General features: G+C 42.7%; 1 protein-coding gene across 6 annotated transcripts in view; it reads left to right on the forward strand.

Annotated features, from left to right (window-relative positions):
* Positions 1 to 25,608, forward strand: part of slc12a7b (solute carrier family 12 member 7b) — a 254,202-nt gene that overhangs the window by 223,287 nt on the left and 5,307 nt on the right. For 3 of the 6 annotated variants that reach the window (XM_034172266.1, XM_034172301.1, XM_034172281.1), the window contains 9 exons: positions 1,378 to 1,546; positions 6,275 to 6,470; positions 13,863 to 14,032; positions 14,231 to 14,362; positions 14,872 to 14,979; positions 15,817 to 15,933; positions 19,575 to 19,750; positions 21,385 to 21,399; positions 25,366 to 25,499. In XM_034172266.1, the coding sequence (XP_034028157.1) occupies positions 1,378 to 1,546; positions 6,275 to 6,470; positions 13,863 to 14,032; positions 14,231 to 14,362; positions 14,872 to 14,979; positions 15,817 to 15,933; positions 19,575 to 19,750; positions 21,385 to 21,399; positions 25,366 to 25,499 (1,217 nt within the window). The remainder of the gene's footprint in view (positions 1 to 1,377; positions 1,547 to 6,274; positions 6,471 to 13,862; positions 14,033 to 14,230; positions 14,363 to 14,871; positions 14,980 to 15,816; positions 15,934 to 19,574; positions 19,751 to 21,384; positions 21,400 to 25,365; positions 25,500 to 25,608) is intronic. The other 3 variants (XM_034172272.1, XM_034172288.1, XM_034172294.1) reach the window with 3 other exon arrangements.

Consider the following 25,608-nt stretch of genomic DNA (forward strand, 5'->3'; position numbering starts at 1 on the left):
TACCACAAGTGCACTTATCGATATACTGCCATTGTATTAGTTGTATACTTTGAGTCCCTATTTTTAGTTTATTATCGTATACTTAAAGTATACTGTTATACACATTGGTTATTTCACAATTTTACTTTTTATACTTTAATATTGCTTGGCATATTACTTGTAGCTTACTATTTATATACTGCAAATATACTCCTTAAAGTATTCTTAAAGTTTACTCATACTGTATGTACACAACAGTGTGATGCATTTAAAAAAATCACAAGACAGAATGTTGAAAACAAGTTTGATATATTTTCAAACATTTCAAAAACAAAGACCTATGAAATCAAGTCCTTCCTTTGTGGAGAAAATTAAAGGAAAAAGTTAATGTAAACATAATGGTCTCTCCAAGATCAAGTTCTTATTTGTAAAAATGTAAACATAGCGTCTTCAACTGAGAACTAAAGTCCTTCCTTGTCAAAAAAGGTAAAAGAAAAGTGCGAACCTTTGGAACCAAAAATAAATAACTACATAGAAAAAAAAACCCTGTACTTTTATGACTTCTTTTCAGTTACTTGAGTCAATGGCTTGACTTAGTATATCTTGCTCCAAGTGCATAATACTGTAAGTGTTAGTACTTTGTGGCAGAAAGACGTAAAAAGTATACTAAAGTATAAGTTTTAGTATTAAAGTATAAGTGTAAGTCTTAGTATTAATGTACTTAGACTTAGACTTTTGTTTATACTTTTCAGTATAAGCCAAGTATACTTCACTATACTATTCTTAAGTATATAAAATATAGTTTATAAAAAGTAGTAAAAAAAAGTATACTCATAGTACACTTGAATAAACTTCTTTTTGCTAAGGGTGGACACGTGTGTCAATTTTCCTGTAAGAATTGACGCTGTTTGTGGGAAGAGACTAATCCCCAGGCGGAGTGTGGGAGTGTCGGCACAAACCATTCGGAGGATGGAGGTTTCAGCAGAAACCATTTTAAACTGGCACGTCTCAAACCGGCAGGTGCACTAGGTGACAGCGAGTATGCTTTTAAGTTTACTAAGCCGGGCTGAATGGTTTGTGCTGACACTACCACACTCCACCCGGGGATTAATCTCTGCCGTGTTTGTGCCGGCTGTCCCCAGATGTGATCATGTCCCACAATATCACGTAGGGGTTCAAATGAGACTGCACTGCCCTATTACCACCATTTACACTTGACATTAAAGTGTCTGTCATATCCAGATATGATTTTAACCTAATTATATGAAACACAGCACCAGGGATATAAGAAAGGTGCTCATACACAAGGACTGCAAATAAAGTAAATCACTCTTGTTCTTCCTAACCGTACAGTGCTTTGAACTCCAACTCTCCTCACCTTTTTCTGTTCTCTTGCAGGCCTCAGTTGTTGGTACTCCTAAATGTGGACTTGGAACAAACGGCCAAACACCCTCGCCTGCTGTCATTCACTACACAGCTGAAAGCAGGAAAAGGATTGACTATAGTGGGAAATGTTTTGGAGGGAACCTACCTCACCAAAGAGGTAGAGGCCAAGAAGGCTGAGCAGGTAAAGGCACATATGTACGTGGGCACAGGGGTCATATTTGACAGAATGTCAGCTGTTTGTTTTTTTTGTTTGTTTGTTTTTTTGCGGGGCAGGGGTGGAGGTGGGGAGACAACTTAACATCACAATCCACAAGCAGATGTTTTGAGACAGAAGAGTGTCACATATGATTTAGTGAGAACAGAGATCTCAATGAAAGTTGACTCTGCCACCTATAGTGATAAAGCTTTTTAACTCCTTAAAACTGGAGCAAGCTGCAGACAAGTGGAGCACCCTGTAATTCATGTTGGCAATATTTTATATTTGTATTTGTCAACATAATGACAGTATATGGATGTTATCAGAAAGCTCACCTTCTCTGCAGCAGAGTGTACTGAAGTATGACATTTTTTTTGACACAGTGATCCTGAGGAAATTCCAACAAAATCACAAAATACTTCTGTCCTCTTTATTTCTTGAAAACATCACTTCTGACAGGACTTTAAATTTTAAAGTCCTTCACTGTATGTCAACAGTAGAGTACCAGAGAATTTGATTGATGGCTGAGGGGACCTATCAGCTCTTATTTATCTATGGTGACAAGCATATTTTCCTGTGTGCAAAAAAATTTTTAAAAAGATGCATCCTAAGATCCCTCCATAGGACAAACAGCTGACCCCGCCTCCCCAAGTTTGTGGAAAGATGCCATTGCTTTTAAGGGCCCCTTCACACATAGTGCGACGTTTGGACAAAGTGCACACTTAGTGCGCATGACGCAGGAATCGTGTGTAAACCGTGTAATGTCGTCCCTGCCTCCAACGCCTCGTACACTTGTTGCTACAACTATTTGCACACACAAGCGACTGAAAGACAAAGTGTGTGCTGTGCGAACTCATTGCACCCTCTCGCGGCAGGTGCCGGCCAAATTCCAGGTGACACGCACAAGCATCAAACACCACTAACATGGCACTTAGAAAATGTGTGGCCATTCACACTCTTGGCACAACAACAGACTGCAGATAATCACCTTTGTACTCGCAGAGAAATTTGTCTAAAAATTTGTCTGTCCCACATGACTGTGGCGTTGGTGTGTGCGCTGAGATTACAGGAGGTGTGTCCTCCCACTGAAGTGGCTGTGGAAATCTGTGGATCTGGACATCCCAGTTGGACACCATTTACTGTGTTTGGACGGACATGGACAAACTGCCCACTGTGACATGCGTGTGTCTGTTTGCTATTATCAAGTGGACATAAATAAAAATATATATCACTGTGGCGACATGCTGGAGTGAGCAAGCGCTCGCATGGCACACACAAGGACAGGCTGCTCCCAGGTTGAAACGGACCGTCAGATCAGAACACGCAGCAGGCGATTTCACTGTCACGTCACCCACGTGAGCTCTGTTCCACATGATGCGCAGATGTGGACATGACTGAGACGAGTGAACTGCTTCTCATTCATGTGATTTCATGACTGTATGTCTGTGACCATGGGTCATTTACAGAGGAACAGAACGGATCATATTTGTATTGCTCGTTTTATAAATGCGGTGTTTTTATATGGTGTGTGATTTTAATTTTTTTTGTAATACGTCCATGTCCTTCCTGATATGAGGCAGATTCCCGCAGCTTTCAAAGAACAGCTCTGTAGCTCAATGGTAAAGTTGCTGACTGGCAATCAGAGCTTTTGAATGGCGTGAGTTCACATCCAGTGGGTGGTGTGTTTTACTCTTTTCTTTTTTTTTTCCACATAAGTGGCGTGATGTGGTTCCACAGGTACCGGCTGGTTTTTATTTTTTATTTATATCACATAAGCAACGCGATGTGGTTCCACAGGTACCGGCTGGTTTTTATTTTTGTATTTAAACCACATAAACGGCACCATGTGGTTCCACACGTACCGGCTAGTTTTTATTTTTGTATTTAAACCACATAAGCGACGCAGTGTGGTTCCACAGGTACTGGCTTGTTTTTATTTTTTATTTATACCACATAAACGGCGCCCTGTGGTTCCACACGTACCGAGTGGTCTTTATTTTTTATTTATACAACATAACCGGTGCCATGTGCTGCACCCAGCACTGTTCCTGCTCGAAAGACACCGGCGCGAGAGTTCGTGCACACCTGCCCATCGGAGCGATGTTTTGTGCGCTAATTTTCGAACTGTTTCACTGTTTTCGTCCAAACGCCATCCAAACCTCACACTATGTATGAAGGGGCCATAAGGTTTTGTTGTTGTTGCGCCCCGCCGAAATTCAGTTTTGGTAGAAAAAAGACACAATTTCCATTTATTCTGAAACATGGGCAACAATGGAGTCAAATGCATTTTTTTTATTTGCTCAATAAGTTTACATATTTAGTAACATAACAGAATTTGATCAGAAGTTGGCTTATGTGACTGAAATAACAATGTTGAGAAATTTAACTTGAAAGAAAAGTCTGTTTGCTTCAAAAAATTAGTAATTTAACCGTCATTGTTGAAGCAAAGATTGTCTCAACTTAATGTCAACTAATTTTCCTTAAGATATAAAAGTTTTTTGTCAGTTGGTACAAAATAAATGATCCCTTTATGTTCAGAAGTAACTCAAGTACATGGGTAACAGGTGATTTGAGCCTCTTTTCAAAGGATTTTTCCATTTAAATCATTGCTTATTTTGTGTGAGAGCAGTTAAGTTGACATCCTGTAAATAAAACTATCTTGATTTGGATTTGTATTTTTTCAGTGTGGTTAGATAATATCTGTAGTTTCTCCAAAAATAATTGTCCTATCAACATTCCATTTTGGCAGCGTTCATCCTTGTCCCAAAATACATAAGCATACCAAACAGCAAATGTCAGCTCTTCCCAGTTTGTCCGTGATCAAAGCCATACAATGCATGCACGCACACAGAGCTTTTAGTCTTTTCTGCATTCTGATACAAGTAGGTGCTTTAATTTTTATATACCCACAGAGACGGTGGTGGAAGACATTAAATGCACTACACTTTTCATTCATAGTCACGGCAACATAACACTTAACTAAACTGACTAAGCCAATTGAACTGCACACAATAAATTACTAACACTAACAACATTGTTAAACTAACATGAACCACAATAACAACATTTAAAACCCCCAAACTCCCATGGTGCCTTGCAGCACAACGTCCATTGTTTAGTGGTTAGCTAAAATTGATAATTTCTCCCAAAATATTTGTCCTATAAACTTTCCGTTTTCACAGCGCTCATCCTTGACCAAAAATACATAAGCATACGGCAAACGGCAAATGTCAGCTCTCTCCAGTTTTTGCGTGATCGAAGCCACACACACACACACACACAGGCCACTTGGCTATATATATGCCAGTTAAATATCATTTTATCAGTCTTTATTTTTAAGGTTTTGTTTTATTTGATTTTATTTTCTATTAGTTTTCTACCTAAGTGGTAACTAGGCCTACTACTGTCAACGTTAGCTACATAAGTGTTCATTAGCTTACCTGGAATTTATACCTCTCCGTCAAGCTAGTTAAAGGCTAACCTGGCCTACATGTCACTGCAGCCACGAGCCTCGAGCTCTCTTTAGCCGGGAACAATTCCACCTTTATATCCTTTCATTAAGGTACTTATATCATGTCTCCATATACATTTCAGCAAGCTTTAACTTTTTCTTGTTCTTGGAGTACAATTAGTTACGCCTAACAGCTAACGTTAGCTTATCTAGCCAGCTGTAGCACCGTTTATCGTAGCTTACAATATAGTCGGTTCTTTTCTGTTTGGAAACCTATGTTAATACGTACTTTTGTCTACATTTGTTGTTATATGTATTTGTTAATACCGTTATTGTAGGGTTTAACTAGGCTATTTTACTTTATACGCTAGTTACCAGTTTTGTTGATGTTGTTAGCTAGCTAGGTACGGTTGGCTTATTAATGGCTAATTTAACGGTAGCTCATCTAACTATAGTTACCTTATTTTTGTTATTTACATTTTTATTTTACATGGTATAGATTTTTAATGATTCTTCAGTTTATGGGTTCTTTAATAGATATCAACATATAGTACCTAGTTTGAGGTTTCCATTTGATAGCATATAGATTATGTATTTTGTCTTCCTATAGTAAGCTAGCAGGGTTTACTTTAGATAGATACCTAAACATATTACATCATAGCGTCTGTTTCTATAATACAATAACCATATATGTAGCTTAGCCTACTAGCTATAATTTAATTTTACTACTAGTCTACAGACTAAGTATATGTATACTACAATCTTCTCCTATATTATTATTTAGGTTTTAGAAACTAACTCCTATAATATTATAACCATATTTTTTGTATATGTTATTACCCTTATTATGTAAATATCACTTATATACGTGATGTTTATTTTCTTATAAGACTTATGATATATTATTATGTCTATTTTCTTGAGCCGCTTGGGTGGGTAGAGAGTTCCCATGGGATAACAAAGCTTTTCAACCGACCATCCCTGGTTCTCAAGACCAGGCACTGAATTGGCTCTACCTTACTCTATTCTACTCTTCTATTCTGCTCTTCCTTTTTTAGATATTTAGATATACCTTAGTATACACTAGTAGAGTTCTAACTTAGAATTGGAATATATTATAGAAGACATACCTTACTGAATTTTCATATGTCAGGGAGCAGTTGTCATATTTTGAATGAAGATGGGAATGACAAGAACCAGTTTTCTTCACCTTCTTCCATCACTCCTCATTTCCAATATCTTTTCTCTCTTCCTTTATCCAGAACATCAAATCTTCAATGTCACTGGAACGGACCAAAGGTTTCTGTCATGTGGTGGTGTCGTCCAATCTAAGGGATGGCATCTCTCATCTCATTCAGTCTGCAGGACTAGGAGGCATGAAGCACAACACAGTGCTCATGGCCTGGCCTGGGGCATGGAAACAGTCCAGTGACCCACAGTCATGGAGAAATTTCATAGGTATACAAGAAAAATCTCTGTAGAAATATGATGGCACTCAGAGTGCATGCCTCTGCCAGGGTAGGACTGATATAAACCATTATTACCACATTTACTGCTGGCATTACTGCCATCAAACAATACAGGACACAATCAGTATTAATTTTTCCCATTGCATCTTTTTGTCAACATAAGGCATAAATGTTAAAGAAAAAGATGACAGAAAAAAGTATCTCAGTGGTGTAACAGTTAGGCTGCAAATATGGAGACCTGGGTACGAATCCCAGTTATGTTACCTGTCTGTGTCCTTGGACAAGAGTCTCAGTCCACCCAGCTGTCAGTGGGTGCCAGCATTATCTGGGAAAGAATCCTGCGATGGACTGGTGTCTCATCCAGTTGGAGTCGTGGTCGGTCATACGCATCATAATACAAAATTCTGGGATAAGCACCGGAATAAACACATCTCATGGCCTGTATCAGACACTCCCTTCTTGTTCAGGTACAGTTGCTTGTGGTAGGACTGGGCAGTTAAATAATCTGGGATCTGGTTTGCAATTAAATTGATGTCAGTTTTGGTGGTAAGACTCATCCATTTTTAACGCCATCTAACAGCCTATTGGCTCTGTGTCCACACAGTGTTTTTTTCTTATGAGAAACTTTGTGTTTTTCCAATTGCTCTAAATGAGAACAGATCATGTCCAGCTGACACCGCATCCAGTCTTTGCACAGTGACTCATCTTTTTTTGTGCAGCTTTTCAGAGCACTTTAAAGTGTACATCTCTTCAGAAATACATTTGCTGTGTCTCTACAGTTGTACCTTTAGGTAGCCTTTAGGTACCAAAGCCACACCAGACACACCAAAGCCTTTAGGTAGGCTTTGGTGTGTCTGCAGTCAACTGATTTACACAATAACAAAAAAATCATCCGTGATAGCAGACTGGACAGTGTGCTCCCGTAAACACTTGAGTGTTTTTATCACCATATGCATTATAAGAAAGTGTTTAACTATTATTCCAAACATGAGAACCTTTTTTTTTTTCTTTTTAGAAGGTGCTGAGGTGAGGCTCTGAGATTAAGTTTGTCTTGGTGCCCTCTTGACACTTTTCCAACAGAAAAAATGGCCAATGGCAACTGTTGTCACAGGGGAAAAAAATTGTATAAGGAGTGCTTTTTATTTTTAAGACTCAGCTGCAGCCAGTCAGTCTGGAGTTTTTGGCTTGCACATCAAAGCACACACTCAGAATCAGAAGGAACTAGTGAGGATCATGATGACAAACGTGAATTTGAACAAGTTTTTCCTCCAAAGATGAGAAACCTGTTGAAAGAAAAGGAACCACAACTGTTGGGAAAGTGTAGTGACACGGACCCACAACAGGGGGCGTAAATGAATGGACAATGGATGAGCCAAAAGTATAACACTTTACTGTTGTGAATGTGCACAACGAAATACAGACAATCACAGAATTTGTATGCAATCAATATACAAAGGTGACGTGTGGGCAGGCTCGAGGATAGAAGACGTCTGTCCAGAGAAGAGCCGGGCCCCACACGATTTCCACTGCCAACGGGTCTGAAGCACACCGGAGCCGCCAAGTCCTGAGTCCCCAGGTGGCCACCGTCTCCAGCTGTCAGACCTGGTACTGCTGGCAGGAAGCAGAAACAGTTAATAGTGGGTGTGTGTACACACCCAGTAAACAGTCAGCAAACACGTTCTTCAGGTGGGAATAACGCCTCCACCTCAAACACAGTACAACAACGTGCAGCGCCTGATGATTTATCCTAGTTTGGTGTGAGGAGTGAAGTCCGTCGTCTCCCTCACGATCCCCAAACCCCAGCCTCCAGCTGCAGATAATACACAGGTACGCCTGCAAAGAATCCAGACAATTGTGTGCGTTTGGCACCAGAAAACGGCTGAGAGTTTACCTGTTTGGTAGACGATATCTCGGCAGCGAGGTGGAGATGCTGCCCGGCTTTTATGGTGGTGGTTGATGAGTGACAGCTGGCGTTGATGATGAGTGACAGCTGTCACTCCCAGTTGCTCCCGTGGGGCGGATGCGCCCTCTCGTGCCTAAAGCCCGCACTTCAGGCAGGGCGCCCTCTGGTGGTGGGCCAGCAGTACCTCCTCTTCAGCAGCCCACATAACAGGACCCCCCCCTCAACGGGTGCCTCCTGGTGCCCGACCCGGCTTGTCGGGGTGACGGTCGTAGAAGTCGGACAGGAGGGCCGGGTCCAGGATGAAGCTCCTCTTCACCCAGGAGCATTCTTCAGGTCCATACCCCTCCCAGTCCACCAGATACTGGAACCCCCGGCCCTGTCGACGAACGTCCAAGAGCCTGTGCACCGTCCACGCAGGCTCTCCGTCGATGATCCGGGCAGGAGGCAGCGCCGGTCCGGGGGTGCAGAGTGGTGAGGTATGGTAGGGCTTCATGCGGGACACGTCGAATACTGGATGAATCCGCAGTGAAGCAGGAAGTTGCAGCTTCACTGTGGCCGGACTGCGGACTTTGAGGATTTTGTAGGGTCCAATGAACCAGTCCTTGAGTTTCTGAGATTCCACGTGGAGTGGAATGTCCTTCGTAGATAACCAAACCTCCTGCCCGGGCTGGTATGCAGGGGCCGGGGAACGCCAGCGGTCCGCATGGGCCTTGGCCCTCGTCCGGGCTTTGAGCAGGGCAGAGCGGGCAGTGCGCCACACCCGACGGCACCTCCTCAGGTGGGCCTGGACCGAGGGCACGCCGACCTCTCCCTCCGTGAGCGGAAACAATGGGGGCTGGTACCCCAAACATACCTTGAATGGGGAGAGGCCGGTGGCAGATGAGATTTGGCTGTTGTGAGCGTACTTGATCCAGGCCGTCGGGTGCGCGGAGGTCACGCAGCGGATGGCCTGCTCCAGCTCCTGGTTCGCCCGCTCTGCCTGTCCGTTCATCTGGGGATGGTACCCGGACTAGAGGCTTACGGTGGCCCCCAGTTCCCTACAGAAACTCCTCCAGACTTGCGAGGAGAACTGGGGACCACGGTCGGAGACGATGTCTGAAGGAATCCCATGCAGACGTACAACATGGTGGACCAGGAGGTCTGCTGTATCCTGGGCCGTAGGGAGCTTCGGGAGGGCAATGAAGTGGGCCACCTTGGAGAACCGGTCCACTATTGTGAGGATGGTAGTCATGCCCTGGGACGGCGGGAGGCCCGTGACGAAGTCCAGGCCGATGTGAGACCAGGGGCGACGAGGCACCGGTAGCGGCTGAAGGAGTCCTTATGTCTTCTGGTGATCCGCCTTGCCCCTGGTGCAGGTGGTACAGGCCTGGACGTATTCCCGGACGTCGGCCTCCATGGACGCCCACTGCCACGGTTCTTCGCACCCCTGTGTGACAGGAGAGCTTGGAACCGTGACAGAAGTCCAGGACTGCGGCCCTGGTCTCTGGTGGGACGTAGAGTTTGTTCTTAGCGCCGGCCCCCTGGTCCAGGTTCCCTGCCAGGGCCTCCCGGATGGTCTTCTCCACATCCCAGGTGAGGGTGGCCACGACAGTGGACTCGGGGATGATGGTTTCCGGTGGATCTGACAGCTCGGTTTTGAATTCCTCTTCGTGTACCCAGGACAAGGCGTCAGCTCGTTGATTCTTGGTCCCGGGGCGGTAGGTGATCTGGAAGTCAAAACGCCCGAAGAACAGTGACCAGCGGGCTTGCCTGGGGTTCAGCCGCTTGGTGGTCCGGATGTACTCCAGGTTCCGATGGTCCGTGAAAACCGTAAATGGTACCGCGGCTCCCTCCAACAGGTGTCTCCACTCCTCAAGAGCCTCTTTCACCACTAGGAGTTCCCGATTGCCGACGTCATAGTTCCTCTCTGCCGGTGTCAACCTGCAGGAGAAGTAGGCACAGGGGTGGAGGATCTTATCAAACTCCCTGCTCTGGGACAGCACGGCTCCTATCCCTGAGTCAGAGGCATCCACTTCAACTATAAACTGGCGGCTAGGTTCGGGCTGCACCAGAACTGGTGCAGTCGAAAACCGGCATTTCAACTCCCTAAACGCGGCCTCGCACCGATCCGACCAGGTGAAGGGGACCTTAGAGGAGGTCAGGGCTGTCAGGGGACTAACCACCTGACTGTAGCCCTTAATGAACCTCCTGTAGAAATTTGCAAACTGTTGCAGCTTCCTATGGCTTGTTGGTTGGGGCCAATCTCTCACCGCCGCAACCTTGGCCGGATCAGGGGCGACGGAGTTGGAGGAGATTATGAACCCCAGGAAGGACAAAGAAGTGTGGTGGAACTCGCACTTCTCGCCCTTCACAAACAGCCGGTTCTCCAACAACCGCTGCAGGACCTGACGTACATGCTTAACATGAGTCTCAGGATCCGGGGAAAAGATGAGGATATCGTCCAGGTATACGAAGACGAATCGGTGCAGGAAGTCCCGCAAGACGTCGTTTACCAAGGCTTGGAACGTTGCGGGGGCGTTAGTGAGGCCGAACGGCATGACCAGGTACTCAAAGTGACCTAACGGGGTGTTAAATGCCGTCTTCCATTCATCTCCCTTCCGGATCCGAACCAGGTGATAAGCGTTCCTAAGATCCAGTTTCGTAAAGATTTTGGCTCCATGCAGGAGCGTGAACACTGAATCTAACAGGGGCAAAGGGTATCGGTTGCGAACCGTAATCTCGTTCAGCCCTCTGTAATCAATGCGTGGACGGAGTCCGCTGTCTTTCTTGCCCACAAAAAAGAAACCAGCACCCATCGGGGAGGTGGAGTTCCGGATCAGCCCGGCAGCTAACGAGTCCCGGATGTAGGTTTCCATTGATTCGCGCTCTGGACGTGAGAGGTTGTGCAGTTTACTGGATGGGTACTCAACGCCCGGGATCAGATCAATGGCGCAATCGCACGGCCGGTGTGGGGGAAGAGTGAGTGCCAGATCTTTGCTGAAAATGTCAGCAAGATCATGGTACTCCTCAGGCAACGCCGTCAGATTGGGGGGGACTTTTACCTCCTCGTTAGCAGTCAAACCGGGGGGAACCGAGGATCCTAAACACTCCCGGTGGCAGGTTTCGCTCCACTGAGCCACAACCCCAGACGGCCAATCAATCCGGGGATTGTGTTTAATCATCCATTGGAAGCCCAAAATTACGCGGGAGGTAGAAGGAGTCACATAAAACTCAATCTCCTCCCGATGATTCCCAGACACTACCAGAGTTACTGGTAGTGTCTTGTGTGTGATTAAAGGGAGAAGGGTGCCATCTAGCGCCCGCACCTTCAATGGTGAAGGGAGCGCCACTAGAGGGAGCCCTACTTCCCTTGCCCATCTGCTGTCCAGCAGATTCCCTTCTGACCCCATGTCCACCAGTGCTGGGGCTTGAAGGGTTAGATCCCCACTCAGGATCATAACTGGGAGACGTGCAGAAATACGTGTTGGCCCACCCTTAGCCCAGTTTCTAAGGGCGGGCGTTTGTGTTTAACCGCTTGGGGCAGTCTCTCTGCTGATGTTCGCTTGAGCCGCACATAAAGCACTCCCCGCGGGCCAGTCTCCTCTGTCTGTTAGAAGCTCTTAATTTTGCCCTGCTCGTGTCCATAGCATCATCAGCAGGGGGAGCTGTTGCCACACGGAGCGCTGAGGCTGTGGAGCGTGGGGAGGGCGGAACCTTTTCGGACCCGGAAGGGAGAGGGACGGCGCGTGCCCGGCCACATCCTTCGTCTCGCTCCCGACGGCGTTCTTCTAACCGATTGTCTAATCGTATAACTAGATCAATAAGCCCGTCCAAATCCCGCGGCTCACCCTTAGCCACCAGGTGCTCCTTCAGGACCGACGACAGTCCGTTTACGAAGGCGGCGCAGTTGTATTCCAGCCGGACCTCGCAGCCGCGATGCGGAAGTCGACTGCATACTCAGCTGCGCTCCGACGCCCCTGTCTCATAGACAGCAGCACTGTTGAAGCGGTCTCGCCTCTATTTGGGTGATCAAAGACTGTTCTGAACTCCCTCACAAACCCAGTATATGTTGTTAGGAGCCGTGATCTCCACACAGCCTCCGTACGGCTCCGGGGGACTTATGTATGCTTCAGGGGATGGGGGGGGGTCATTGAATGACCATTGGAACGTCTATATTTGGCACCAGGACAGCAGGAGGAGGAGCTGCAGCAGCGCCCTGTGCGCGCGCTTCCACCTGTGCGGTGAGAGCCTCCGTCCTGCGATTGAGAATGATGTTCTGCTCGGTCATTAAATCCAACCGAGCAGTGAAGGCGGTGAGGATTTGCTGCAACTCACCTACCACGCCTCCTGCTGGCGCCTGTGCACCCTGCTCTTCCATTGGTTGTTCAACAGATGGTTGACGCCCCTCGGAATCCATGACGCTGGCCGAGATATCCTGTTGGGAAAGTGTAGTGACACGGACCCACAACAGGGGGCGTAAATGAATGGACAATGGATGAGCCAAAAGTATAACACTTTACTGTTGTGAATGTGCACAACGAAATACAATCACAGAATTTGTATGCAATCAATATACAAAGGTGACGTGTGGGCAGGCTCGAGGATTGAAGACGTCTGTCCAGAGAAGAGCCAGGCCCCACACGATTTCCACTGCCAACGGGTCTGAAACACACCGGAGCCGCCAAGTCCTGAGTCCCCAAGTGGCCACCGTCTCCAGCTGTCAGACCTGGTACTGCTGCAGGAAGCAGAAACAGTTAATAGTGGGTGTGTGTACACACCCAGTAAACAGCAAACACGTTCTTCAGGTGGGAATAACACCTCCACCTCAAACACAGTACAACAATGTGCAGCGCCTGATGACTTATCCTAGTTTGGTGTGAGGAGTGAAGTCCGTCGTCTCCCTCACGATCCCCAAACCCCAGCCTCCAGCTGCAGATAATACTCAGGTACGCCTGCAAAGAATCCAGACAATTGTGTGCGTTTGGCACCAGAAAACGGCTGAGAGTTTACCTGTTTGGTAGACGATATCTCGGCAGCGAGGTGGAGATGCTGCCCGGCTTTTATGGTGGTGGATGATGAGTGACAGCTGGCATTGATGATGAGTGACAGCTGTCACTCCCAGTTGCTCCCGTGGGGCGGGTGCGCCCTCTCGTGGCTGAAGCCCGCACTTCAGGCAGGGCGCCCTCTGGTGGTGGGCCAGCAGTACCTCCTCTTCAGCGGCCCACACAGCACACAACATCCATTATATGGGTTTGCACCGAAACACACATAAAGATGGTTTTAATAAGTTACAAGGCTAGCTAAAGTGTCATTGTAGAAATGGCGCCAAAGGTGAAATTTTACTTAAGGTCATCCAAAATTGTGCTCTGGAAACCTTCAGTTAATTTTTTGGTGTATGTAAACTTATGTTTACAGTTACAATTTAGCATCTGTTTAGGAAACCTGAGCTGAAGGTGAGCAGTGTAAGTATCTCATCTCCTTGGTCCTCACTCCATCCAGAGACTGTGAGAGAGACCACCGCAGCCCATCAGGCCTTGCTGGTGGCTAAGAATATAGACAATTTCCCCACCAACCAGGATCGACTCGGTGAGGGCACCATCGATGTGTGGTGGGTGGTTCATGACGGAGGCTTACTGATGCTGCTGCCCTTTCTGCTACGCCAGCACAAGGTTGGTTTATGTGTTTGGACTCTGTCAGATCATGTCAGAATGCTGGTAGCACATACAGTTTATAAGTTTCAACAATTTCTTTGCTCTCTTTGTATTAATTTTTATAAACCATCTCTCATTCCTTCGATTCAGTAACTGCTTTCTGCTCATTTTCTATCATATCTCCTTCCAGAATAAACATTTCTTTCTGTTTTCCAGGTATGGAGGAAGTGCAAGATGCGTATCTTCACTGTGGCCCAAATGGATGACAACAGCATACAAATGAAGAAAGATCTCCAGATGTTCCTCTACCACTTGCGACTGGATGCAGAGGTGGAAGTGGTAGAAATGGTGAGACAACATAACAGGCCTGTCCAGTTTATGCTGCAGAAGCTGTTTTAAGGCCGCATATTGGGTCTATAGTCATTTTATTTCATTTTTTCAATGCTTTTTTTATTTTATTCGTATATTTATTTATTTATTTATTTAAGAACAGCACAAATGAGCTAAAACTACCAGTATTCCAAAGTAGATGACTTGATTTATGAACTAGTTCATGTAGTATGGATGGTGCTCCTGAGCTAGTCCTAGCAGTCATCATTCTTTGTGCTTTCCTCACTGTCTGATTGTAAAGTAGCTATGTAACATGGCTCCGATACAATTTGGTGGACTGATGAGCCTCTGGCCAAGGTTCCCTTCACTTGATTTTGGATCATCATATTGGCTTTACTTTTGGTAAAGGGATGGTCCCACACAGAAATGAATGTGTTTTTGTACGCTGTTTGTTTGTGGCTTTGTAAGCTCAGGGATTCCTGCGAGCTCAGAATCAGTTTGACACTAATGTTTCTGTCTCTTTGAAGCATGATAATGACATCTCAGCCTTCACCTATGAGAAGACACTGGTGATGGAGCAGAGGTCACAGATGCTGAAACAAATGCACCTGTCAAGGACTGAGAGGGAGAGAGAGGTACAGTCTTTATACCAAACGCTGTACTGACACCATCTCAGTACTCACAATTTGCTTAAACAGCACACTATTCACACATTTTACATAATGTGCAGTTTGCTTTAGCTTTCCTGTTTTTGTGTGTGTGTGTGTGTGTGTGTGCATGCGCATTTATAGCAACTCTCACATCTGGTTTAGTTTTGGGCTGATTCAGGCCACGTGGTCCAGAGTTATAACTCTGCTTACATTGTTTTATTTCAGCACAACTTAGAAAGTTCTGTTAATTTCATAGTTGCTTTGAATGTCTTCAAATTTTGAAGAACTCATTCACAGTCCAAATGAGTTTGTGTAACTTGTACTTAACTCTGGATCACTCAGGGTAACTCTGTCTCAATTGTTTTACCCTCCCAGCAAACTCACACTCAACTCCAGAAACCCCATAGATAACTCAGGATAACGCTTAGTAACACTATGCATGCTCTGTGTGAAAATCAGGTGCACTGAGCTTAGCCTAAGCTACCTTGACTTGAGTACAAGTTACGTCTAGTTCTCCAAAATTTTGAACATGTTCAAAACTATTTCCAATCTTAATCACGTGTCAAATTCTGCCCCTGCCTTTCAAATTATACACAAACTGTCCCAAGTCACTACATGGGAAAACATGACCCGGTGTGAGAGCTACATAAATTGAAGTGTTGAACTAAGGTCACATTTTACATGTTGTTTGTGTCATGTACTTGAGTTTGCACATTGCAGTGACAACATTATTTTGATGATGTTTGGTCATCTGATGCCCTGTGTAACAATTGGTACCTACTAATCTATCGGTACTTTTCTGGGACACACCACCCTGCTCAGATTCAGAGTATCACTGACGAATCACGTAGCTCAATCCGGAGGAAGAACCAGGATGGTGCAACAAGTACAAACCTCTGCCGGGAGTCCTCACCAATGGAAGACACTCAAGAAGATGAGGTAGAAGAGCTGTCCATCCACTGTCCCTTCCTGTCCTGTTAGACACAACAGGCCATCTTCACAAAGCTGGAACTTTAGCTGCATTTAATTCTTATTTGCTTGTTTAAATGGAATCGGGTTTAAGTTTAGCCTATTACCCTGCTGATGTCATATGTAGCATCCTATGCTAATCAAGACCTTAGACTCAGTGGACTTGGCTTTGAGGTGGACTTTATACCATTATGTACTTTTTTGTAGCTGTTTGTAACTTTGTATCTGTTAGATTGGCCTAAGCAGTGGGTCACTCCTCTGAGTACGGTCTGCTTGAGGTTTCTTCCTCAAAAATGCCAGAGAGAGTTTTTCCTTACCACTGTCACCTATGTGCTTACAGGGGGGGGTGCCTTGAGGCAGCTTTGTTTTGATGTGGCGCTATGTACAAATAAATTTAATTGAATTCAAGTCATAGAGCTCAACTTGAAAAGTGAGATTTTACTTCCATCTATATCAGATTCTTTAAACAGATGTGTGAGTGGCCAATTTTGGACGATCTCATTTTTACAATGTAACATCAACTGCAACATAATAGTCTGGGTATCATAAGATCAGTCACAGCTGGATTGGCAGGACATCTCTTAGAGGATAAATTGTAATTTAACTATTTTTTCTTTCTGTCATAGGAAAATATGTTCTCTATTTAAATAATTAGAGATTATTTTACTTCAAGTGTTTGATCTTGTGCCTTTGAAGGCTGTGAAATTTGTTTTTTAAGCTATAGCTTAAAAGAAAACAAGATCATTTTCAGTTTGGTGTTGTTTTTATGAGGCAAAGTTTCTGTCACTGTGTGGGACTACAAGCCCATTCAGGTCCAGCTGGTAAAGTCTGTCATCATCAAACCTATAATAGCTAAAAAATCACAATTATTTGATCCATCTCTTGGACATCAGAAATCCTGATTATCAAATCCAGATTAGTGCCGTCGTGCTGCGACTTAGAATATAGTCATTGGAAGCTGCTTTGTGAATATCAGCCCATCCTACCCTGAAACTGCCACCCTCTTACCCATTCCCTTACCCAAACCCCCCTTTAATCCTATCTGGTCCAGAATGGACAGTTTCACAAACATTAAATTTCATCTTATTTGATACAGGAAGCAGTGCATGTGGTCTCAGACCTTTAATTAATACTTGGATTTAATGGATTTTAGGTGTAATGATGGGCTGTATCTGTTCCAGCCATCATATTCAGGCTATAGGATGCAAAGATTGAAGTGAAATGTGTCCATATCTGGTCTGGGTTTAGTCTGGTCTCAGTAATCAAATGGTGCACATAGAAATGTGGGTATGTTTTTGCCTGTGCTTCCATCTGGACATCAGTCTTTCATTACTACACTGTTCACACTGTGAATTAAGAACATTCCTGGTCTCTGCTGGATGAATACTAACCGCTTGTTTTTCATTTCACCCTCCTCTGTGCCACACCACCATGAAGCTGTATGAACAGTGGTTCAGCAGATAAAAAGTTGCACTTTGCACAAGTACTCTAGTCACAGCTACAGAAGCCTATAAATCCTTCAGAGTTTTTATGGGCATCTTGGTGGCTTCCTTCACTAGTCTCCTTCTTACACAGTCAGTTTTTGAGAACTGCCTCCTCCAGACCAATTTACCAGCCTGTGTAATATCCTGTTTGTATTTCTTAATATCTGAGGTTAAATGATGTCTAAGACATATTCAGTGACTTCCTAATGTTCATGTATCTGTCCCCCAACTTCTCAAAAGAAAACTGGCTGTAAAAGTGATGGTTTGTATCAACAACAATCCTCATGTCTCATTTATCCTATTATTTATGGCCTCTGAAAATGGAAGGACTGTGTAGAAAAATAGCCATAATTCCTAAATTGTTTTTGCTAAATCCCTTGATTTGAAGCTAAAAATCTACACTTAAAGTACATGCTTCATTTCAGCTCCACTGTGGGGGTGTACAGGGGCAAAATGACAAAAATGTGTTAGTTTTCAACTTCTTATGGACCTCAGTATACATCTATTTTCATCTTCTTTTGGCTAACCTCTTACATGGCTGATCTGGTTAAGTCTTGCAGAGACCACTGCTCCATTCTTGACAGATTCCTATCACTTTTCATTTTCCTTTCCAAAGAAATGTCTTGAGTCCACTGCACTTTTATGGGTCTCTTTTTCCTTTGATTAATCGCTTAACCTATCAAAGTTGAGAATTCCGTTACAGTTTTTCCACAGTCCAAGATGTTGTCTTTTGATAATGAACAGTCAAAAACTGAACTGTAATGATATGCAGTATGATATTAAATGGGGACAATCTGCAACTCCTCACAGAAGTAGAAACCAGAGAACATTTGGCAATTTGTTTAACAAAGATTTTAAACGATTAATCAACTGCCAGTGCTCAATGAATTTTCTGTCTATCGACTCCTCTGTTTATCATTTCATGTGTACATTGTGCATGTGTTTTAAAGTCATTGTCTATGTGCATTATTGTAATTCCTAATTTGGAAAAGATAATAATAGATAAGTTATGGTATTTTAGAAGTTGGTTGTATTAATTCTATTTATGCTGTAGTAGTAACAGGTCAAGTGTAGAACATCATGGATCTCCAGTTAGTTTTATATGTATCATTGGTCAATGGTATTCCTTAAAACTTCCATAAGAGTATAACAATAGAGAGCTCACAACTTTTTTTAATTGTTTCAAAGGCAATACAAGTCACACACATTGTTATAAACCATGGTGTTGTTTGATTTTGGGGATGTGTCTCTGGCCTGGCTGAGGGTTTCTTTACACACTGGGGGTTTAATGTGAAACAACCTTTTTGTAGAAGGTCTTGTTGGCCCTATCTTGACAGTCTGTGCTGCACAGCCTGAAACGCATCGTGCAAATCCGTCTGCAGCATTGCCAATTTGTTTGTTAACTAAAGGGCACTTAATGTGGGAGCAACATTGAACACAGGAACCAAAGGGGTTGGGTTTATCGTCTTCATTAATTATGGGCATGTCTTGGGCCTAACATGAAATCAACATAACAGAGTGCCTGAGAGAGTGAGAGTGCCATGCACACAGCAGAAAGAGGATGCAAATTAAATGTTTTCTGGTCACTTAATATATCACTTTGAACAGGAAGGAAGGGTATACACAAACATATTTGGAATTCTGAAAAAGCATAGATTAATGAGTCACTGGTATACAAATAAAGTCTCAACAAAGAGCCCAACTTCTAAAATACTGAATTTGTCTTCCAATACACCTTTGTATCATGTGCATTAATACATAACATGGCAAAGTTTTTCCTCATCTCCTCTTTTAATTGTTCTTTATTGATATCTGGAATTCTATTGTTCAGTCTGTTTATCTTTTTCTTCTCGTCTTCTCCATTTATGTTTAGTTACCTTTATTCCTTTGGGTTTTTTTTTAAGTCTCTTACTGTCATGATGCTCTTCTGTTTTAAACCTTGACTGACTTCCTGTGATAGCTCAATGTTCACAATCTGTCAAAAATCTTTCTTCATTCTTCCTTCCTCTTTGTTCACCCCCCCCCCCCCCAACACACACACACACACACACTTTCCACCATGGGTCATCCTCCTGTCCACCTGCTTTTTAATTGATTTCCTCAACTACCTCTCTCCCTCGTTTGTAGGCACAGCTCATCCATGACAGGAACACAGCATCACACGCCTCCATAAATGACAAAGAAGAAACTGGGCCCGAAAGGGTTCACATGACCTGGACCAAGGACAAGCTCTTCACAGAGCGTAGCCGTAACCGCGAGTGTAACGCCAACTTCGCCATGCGTGACCTGTTTAACTTGAAACCGTAAGTACAGTATGCTCGACAGCAGGTGGCACCTATACATCAGAAAACAGTCTCAAATCAACAAACATTTAAGGTTTTAGCTTCCCGGTGTAAATTAAAGGTCTGTTCCCAAGTTAGAGGCTGTGTCAGGCTGTAAAATATTATTTTATTAAGGTCAAATACAACAAACTAAGTGAATGTTCCTTGTGAGAGACATTTACATAATTTGAATTATTCTCCAAATGGCTGAAACGAACAGAAAGAAGGCATCCAGTGGTGGCCTTAGAAATTTATAGGCCATGAGCCAGCATGGTTTCGCGTGCACCTCCCCCACAACCCTATAAATTTGGTATCATTAAAAAGCTTAGGATGTCTAGATTACAAAAACAATGGGTAACAGTAAAAATATTGGGACTCACTAATGACACATGAGCACTTTTTTTGACCTCTGACATCTGATTTTTTTTCCGCACATTAAAAGTTACCAAATCATCATCTTTTAAGCAAATGGGACACATAAGACACCAAATGAAAGCTGTCTTTATATAGATTTGACTACATTTTGAATTATGTGCACAGCTTGTTCAGATCAGAGGGTATGCCTTCATACAAATCCCCATGTCAAACGTTGTAATGACAAACTCTTGACCTATTTCATGTGCAGCCTCTTCTGCTAATTCACAGGCATCCTTTGACAGTTTTGTATTCAGTAATAGGGCGGTTAATGACAGGCTAGTAATCCAGTGTTGACGTATGCCATAGTGAGGCCCAGTATTTTTTGTTTATAGTAGCTGATAGCTGTTTTTTTCTGTTGGTTTTTTAACCAATTTTTTTTTTATAGAATTTTTTCATTTTTCATAATAAATTTTTGATTTAAAATATTTACAAGCTCTTTATACCAGACTATTTTAATGTTCAAAACCTGCTAGACCACAAAGTTTAAAGACATATTACAGATGATTTTTGTCAATTTTAAATGTTTCTGAAGTTTGTCAAAGCCACTTTCTCAAATACAACACAAAATGAGAAAACTTTCACATTTGAAAAGCTGCAGCAAGTCAAAATTTGGTATTTCCTGTGAATAAATTGATAAATCAATTTTCTAGTCTGTTTTTATATCAGCCAGCTTATTGTTTGAGTATTAATTTTAACTCTAGTTTACTTTTTTAATTTAAAGCAAGCATCAAGATTTCTTTAGAGTAAATCACTTCACGTAGCTAATATGGTCCAGTTCTTGTGTTCAGGGTGGTGTCCACACAGCATGTGCACGCTCTGTGATGGATTTGCGTGCATGGTGCGCACATTCAGGCTGTGCATATTTGCATGTGCGTACATTTCTTTCCCCATTCAGTCTTAGGGCATGGCCGTATCACACCAAGACTAACACCTCCTCATCCAAAACTGTCCATCCTATCAGTTTATAAAGTATGGAACACAAACACATTGTAAAATGTCTGCAGATTCCCATAGGACACGAGGAAATGGTTACTACATCTTCACAAAACACCGCTTTACACTTCAAATGGCTCAATAACAGGTGACACCTCTGGTTGTCATGATGAGACGTTTGGGACAGTGTGAAACGTGCTTGTGGGCTGACATGTAGCTGCATCTAAACCTGTTTGTGTTGTTCTGTCTTGTTTTCCTCCTTCCAGAGAGTGGGAGAGTCTGTAAGTTGCATTCTCTTTGCCCTCGGCTGTATGTGTTGTTTTGGGGTCACTGTGGCTTCATGTCTGCTAGCTCATGTGATTATCCTTCAGTGTGCACAGGTGTCCTACTTTGCATGTGTTAATGCGCATTATTTTCTTGCTGGGAATGTAGCTGTGGAAAAACCGCCATGCTTTAATTTGTATATATCAGGAGGCATTACGTGAACTGATTTTTTTCTATGTACCTTTTATTAAAATAATCAGCCATGGTTCCCACCTTTTGGATGTGGATGTTTTGTTTATTTGTTTTTTTCTTTTGCTAATACATCCACATGAGCAAAAACTTTCAAGACCCATCTGGTGAAACTGATGGTGGGAAATGAACTTGTGTCACCACAAAATATCACACTGTCTACACTTCTGTCTACACTGGCCTTTCTGTGTGGAGGTTGCATGTTCTCCCAGTGTTCCCTCAGGGTGCTCTGGCTTCCTCCCATAGCCAAAGACATGCAGGTTAGGTGGATTAGAAACTTTATAATTGACCAGGTCTTCCTTGTAGAGATCTTGATCTCAATGGGACTATTAAATAAAGGTTAAAGTCTGAAATGCTTCATGATGATTCAGTTGTACTTTGTCAACTTTGAAATCTGCAGTAGAACAACATAGACAAAAACATACACACACAAACCAGGAAAGTTACTCTTGTCTCCTAATATTCCATTGCTAAAATACAGTTGTTATTAATGTTAAGTAGTACACTTAAACACAAAATTATGCTTTGTTTTTGTATTAAATTTTTTCATTCTACCTCACAGCATATGCATATTGTATATGATTTTTTTATCATGTAATTATTTGTAAATGCTGCAGTAAAACAACTTGAAAATCATTTCAGAGACATGATGTAAAAGATGAATTTGAGTTGATGTTTTTGTGAAATTTTTCAGTATTTCACTATGTAGAATAGAATGGGACATTTCTGTGATTGTAGTATTGACCATATAAACCTCAATGTGATATTATCATTTTAGCACTATTAATTAGTAACCCCCCCCCCCCCCCTATGACCCTTAATTGGAGTAAGCGGTTGACGATGAGTGAGTAATTAGTACTCTAAGTACTTATGAAATATCCCACGATGAAAAGCCATAAAGGACAGATGTACTTATTTCAACAACATCAAAATAAAAAAGTAAGCTTTACACCATAGAGTTCAGAGTTGACAAGGTGCAGCCGAATCCATCATGAAGTCCCCAAGTCCATCACATGAAAAGTGCAAGGTTTTATCTTTTGAATATCATTGTTATTCATCCCAAAAATCAAATCAAATCAAATTTAACCCTGCTTCGTGATAATACAGAACTCAGCTTTTTTTGTCAGCATGACACAGATTACTCATTTTCATGTTTCAGTTATTATGCTAATATGTTCCCCACCAGTGTCACCAGGGGTTTTTTGTAGGGAGAAAAAACAATTTAAATCTCACACACACATATATATACATATGTATGTATGTATGTGTGTGTATATATATATATATATATATATATATATATATATATATATATATATATATATATATATATATATATATATATATATATATGAGGGCTGTCAATAAAGTATAGGTCCTTTTTATTTTTTTCAAAAACTATATGGATTTCATTCATATGTTTTTACGTCAGACATGCTTGAACCCTCGTGCGCATGCGTGAGTTTTTCCACGCCTGTCGGTGACGTCATTCGCCTGTGAGCACTCCTTGTGGGAGGAGTCGTCCAGCCCCTCGTCGGAATTCCTTTGTCTGAGAAGTTGCTGAGAGACTGGCGCTTTGTTTGATCAAAATTTTTTCTAAACCTGTGAGACACATCGAAGTGGACACGGTTCGAAAAATTAAGCTGGTTTTCAGTGAAAATTTTAACGGCTGATGAGAAATTTTGAGGCGATACTGTCGCTTTAAGGACTTCCCACGGTGCGAGACGTCGTGCAGCACTCCCAGGCGCCGTCGTCAGCCTGTTTCAAGCTGAAAACCTCCACATTTCAGGCTCTATTGATCCAGGACGTCGTGAGAGAACAGAGAAGTTTCAGAAGAAGTCGGTTTCAGCATTTTATCCAGATATTCCACTGTTAAAGGAGATTTTTTTTAATGAAACACGTGCGGACGGGTCCGCGCGTCGGGACGCAGCCGGCGCGGTGCGGCGGCACAGGAAAAACGCCTCCGTGTTGATAACCATTTGTAAAATCCAGGCGGCTTTTGATGGCTTTCAGTGGCGTGAGTATATGAGAAATTGCTGAGAAAACAGCTGGACATGTTCCAACTTGTCCTTAAGGCTTCCAACAGAGGTGTTTTTCCAGTAGCGGAGCGTCGCAGCGGCTGCAAGCCGACGCTGCAATCCGTCTGCACGTCTTTCATTAAAAAAAATCTCCTTTAACAGTGGAATATCCGGATAAAATGCTGAAACCGACTTCTTCTGAAACTTCTCTGTTCTCTCACGACGTCCTGGATCAATAGAGCCTGAAATGTGGAGGTTTTCAGCTTGAAACAGGCTGACGATGGCGCCTGAGAGCGCTGCACGACATCTCGCACCGTGGGAAGTCCTTAAAGCGACAGTATCACCTCAAAATCTCTCATCAGCCGTTAAAATTTTCACCGAAAACCAGCTTAATTTTCGAACCGTGTCCACTTCGATGTGTCTCACAGGTTTAGAAAAAATTTTGATCAAACAAAGCGCCAGTCTCTCAGCAACTTCTCAGACAAAGGAATTCCGACGAGGGGCTGGACGGCTCCTCCCACAAGGAGTGCTCACAGGCGAATGACGTTACCGACAGGTGTGGAAAAACTCACACATGCGCACGAGGGTTCAAGCATGTCTGACATAAAAACATATGAATGAAATCCATATAGTTTTTGAAAAAAATAAAAAGGACCTATACTTTATTGACAGACCTCGTATGTATATATATATAGTTATTTGTGGTCTTGATAAAATGTGGCTTTTGGCAGTTAACGTCACACAGTGTGCTTACTTTAATGCTTTGTGATGATAAAGAGACAGCATTTTTAAGACACACGAACTGGAAGTGATTATCAAACAAGACACATATGCGCAGAATTGATTTTAATGAGAAAACAAACAAAATGGCATTAGCTTGGACTCAGTCTGGGTCTTATTTGAACTTCTATTGCATGTCTGTGAAAATGCTGCCTCGTTATTTGTTTGTAATTATAATGTCTGTTCCATAACCACGCTTTTATTCACTAATGTGTTTCAGCTTTTTTTTTTTCTTCATTGTTTTTCAAGTTGTTCCTCTGTAAATGCAGTTTAATGTTATTATCTGTTACTATCTGACTATACGATCTGTTGCGACCTGACACAGAGAAATTACTGTCAGTTTTGGTGGCACAGGGTCAAGAAAGTTTTTCTTTAAACATCTGAGGATGAGATCAATTTGACCTTGAAAGAAAGGTTTCAGTGTGCAGCAATTATTTTCATGATCACTTCATCTGCCAATCTTTTTTCATGTAGAGTTTTTTTTCTGTAAAATGTAAGGCATTTAAAAATGCCATTCTCCAAATTTACCAAAATTAGGGACAGAATCTTTAAACCACCAGAACCCAAATATGTTCAATTTGTAGCAGTGTAAAAACTACATATCTTCAGTTCGAGTTTTTCGCTAAATGACTTTAAATCATTATTGAATATTTAAACTACTTGATTAATTGTCTATCAGTTAACTAATCAATTAATCCAAAATAACCCATTGCAGGTGTAGTGTGGTACTCTGTTTTCTAACCATGACCATTGAGCAGGTGGATGTAAATTGATAAACTGCACAGAACAGGTTAAATATTAATTCACTTTGAAAATTCTGATGACTGCAGTGTTTATGTAGTTACCTGTAAGAGTACAGAGAGTGTAGTTAGTACTCAGTGTGGTTATCTGTGTTTCATGTAGTGCGATTGTTCACTGTGAGTCCTGTTCTTCTAGGAACCAGTCCAATGTTCGTCGGATGCACACAGCTGTTAAGTTGAATGAAGTTGTGATAAACAAGTCCCAGGGAGCTCACCTGGTTCTGCTCAACATGCCTGGACCTCCCAAGAACAGAGGAGGAGATGAAAACTGTATCCTCACTGCTTTACTGCCTCATTCCCTCGTTTAGTCTAAACCACCACTCACTAGTCCTTAAAAAAAAAAAAAAAAAAAACACATTTCACATCAGGATCTGCATTT

Source organism: Thalassophryne amazonica, chromosome 1 (genome assembly GCF_902500255.1).
Source record: "Thalassophryne amazonica chromosome 1, fThaAma1.1, whole genome shotgun sequence".
Taxonomy (NCBI): Eukaryota; Metazoa; Chordata; class Actinopteri; order Batrachoidiformes; family Batrachoididae; genus Thalassophryne; species Thalassophryne amazonica.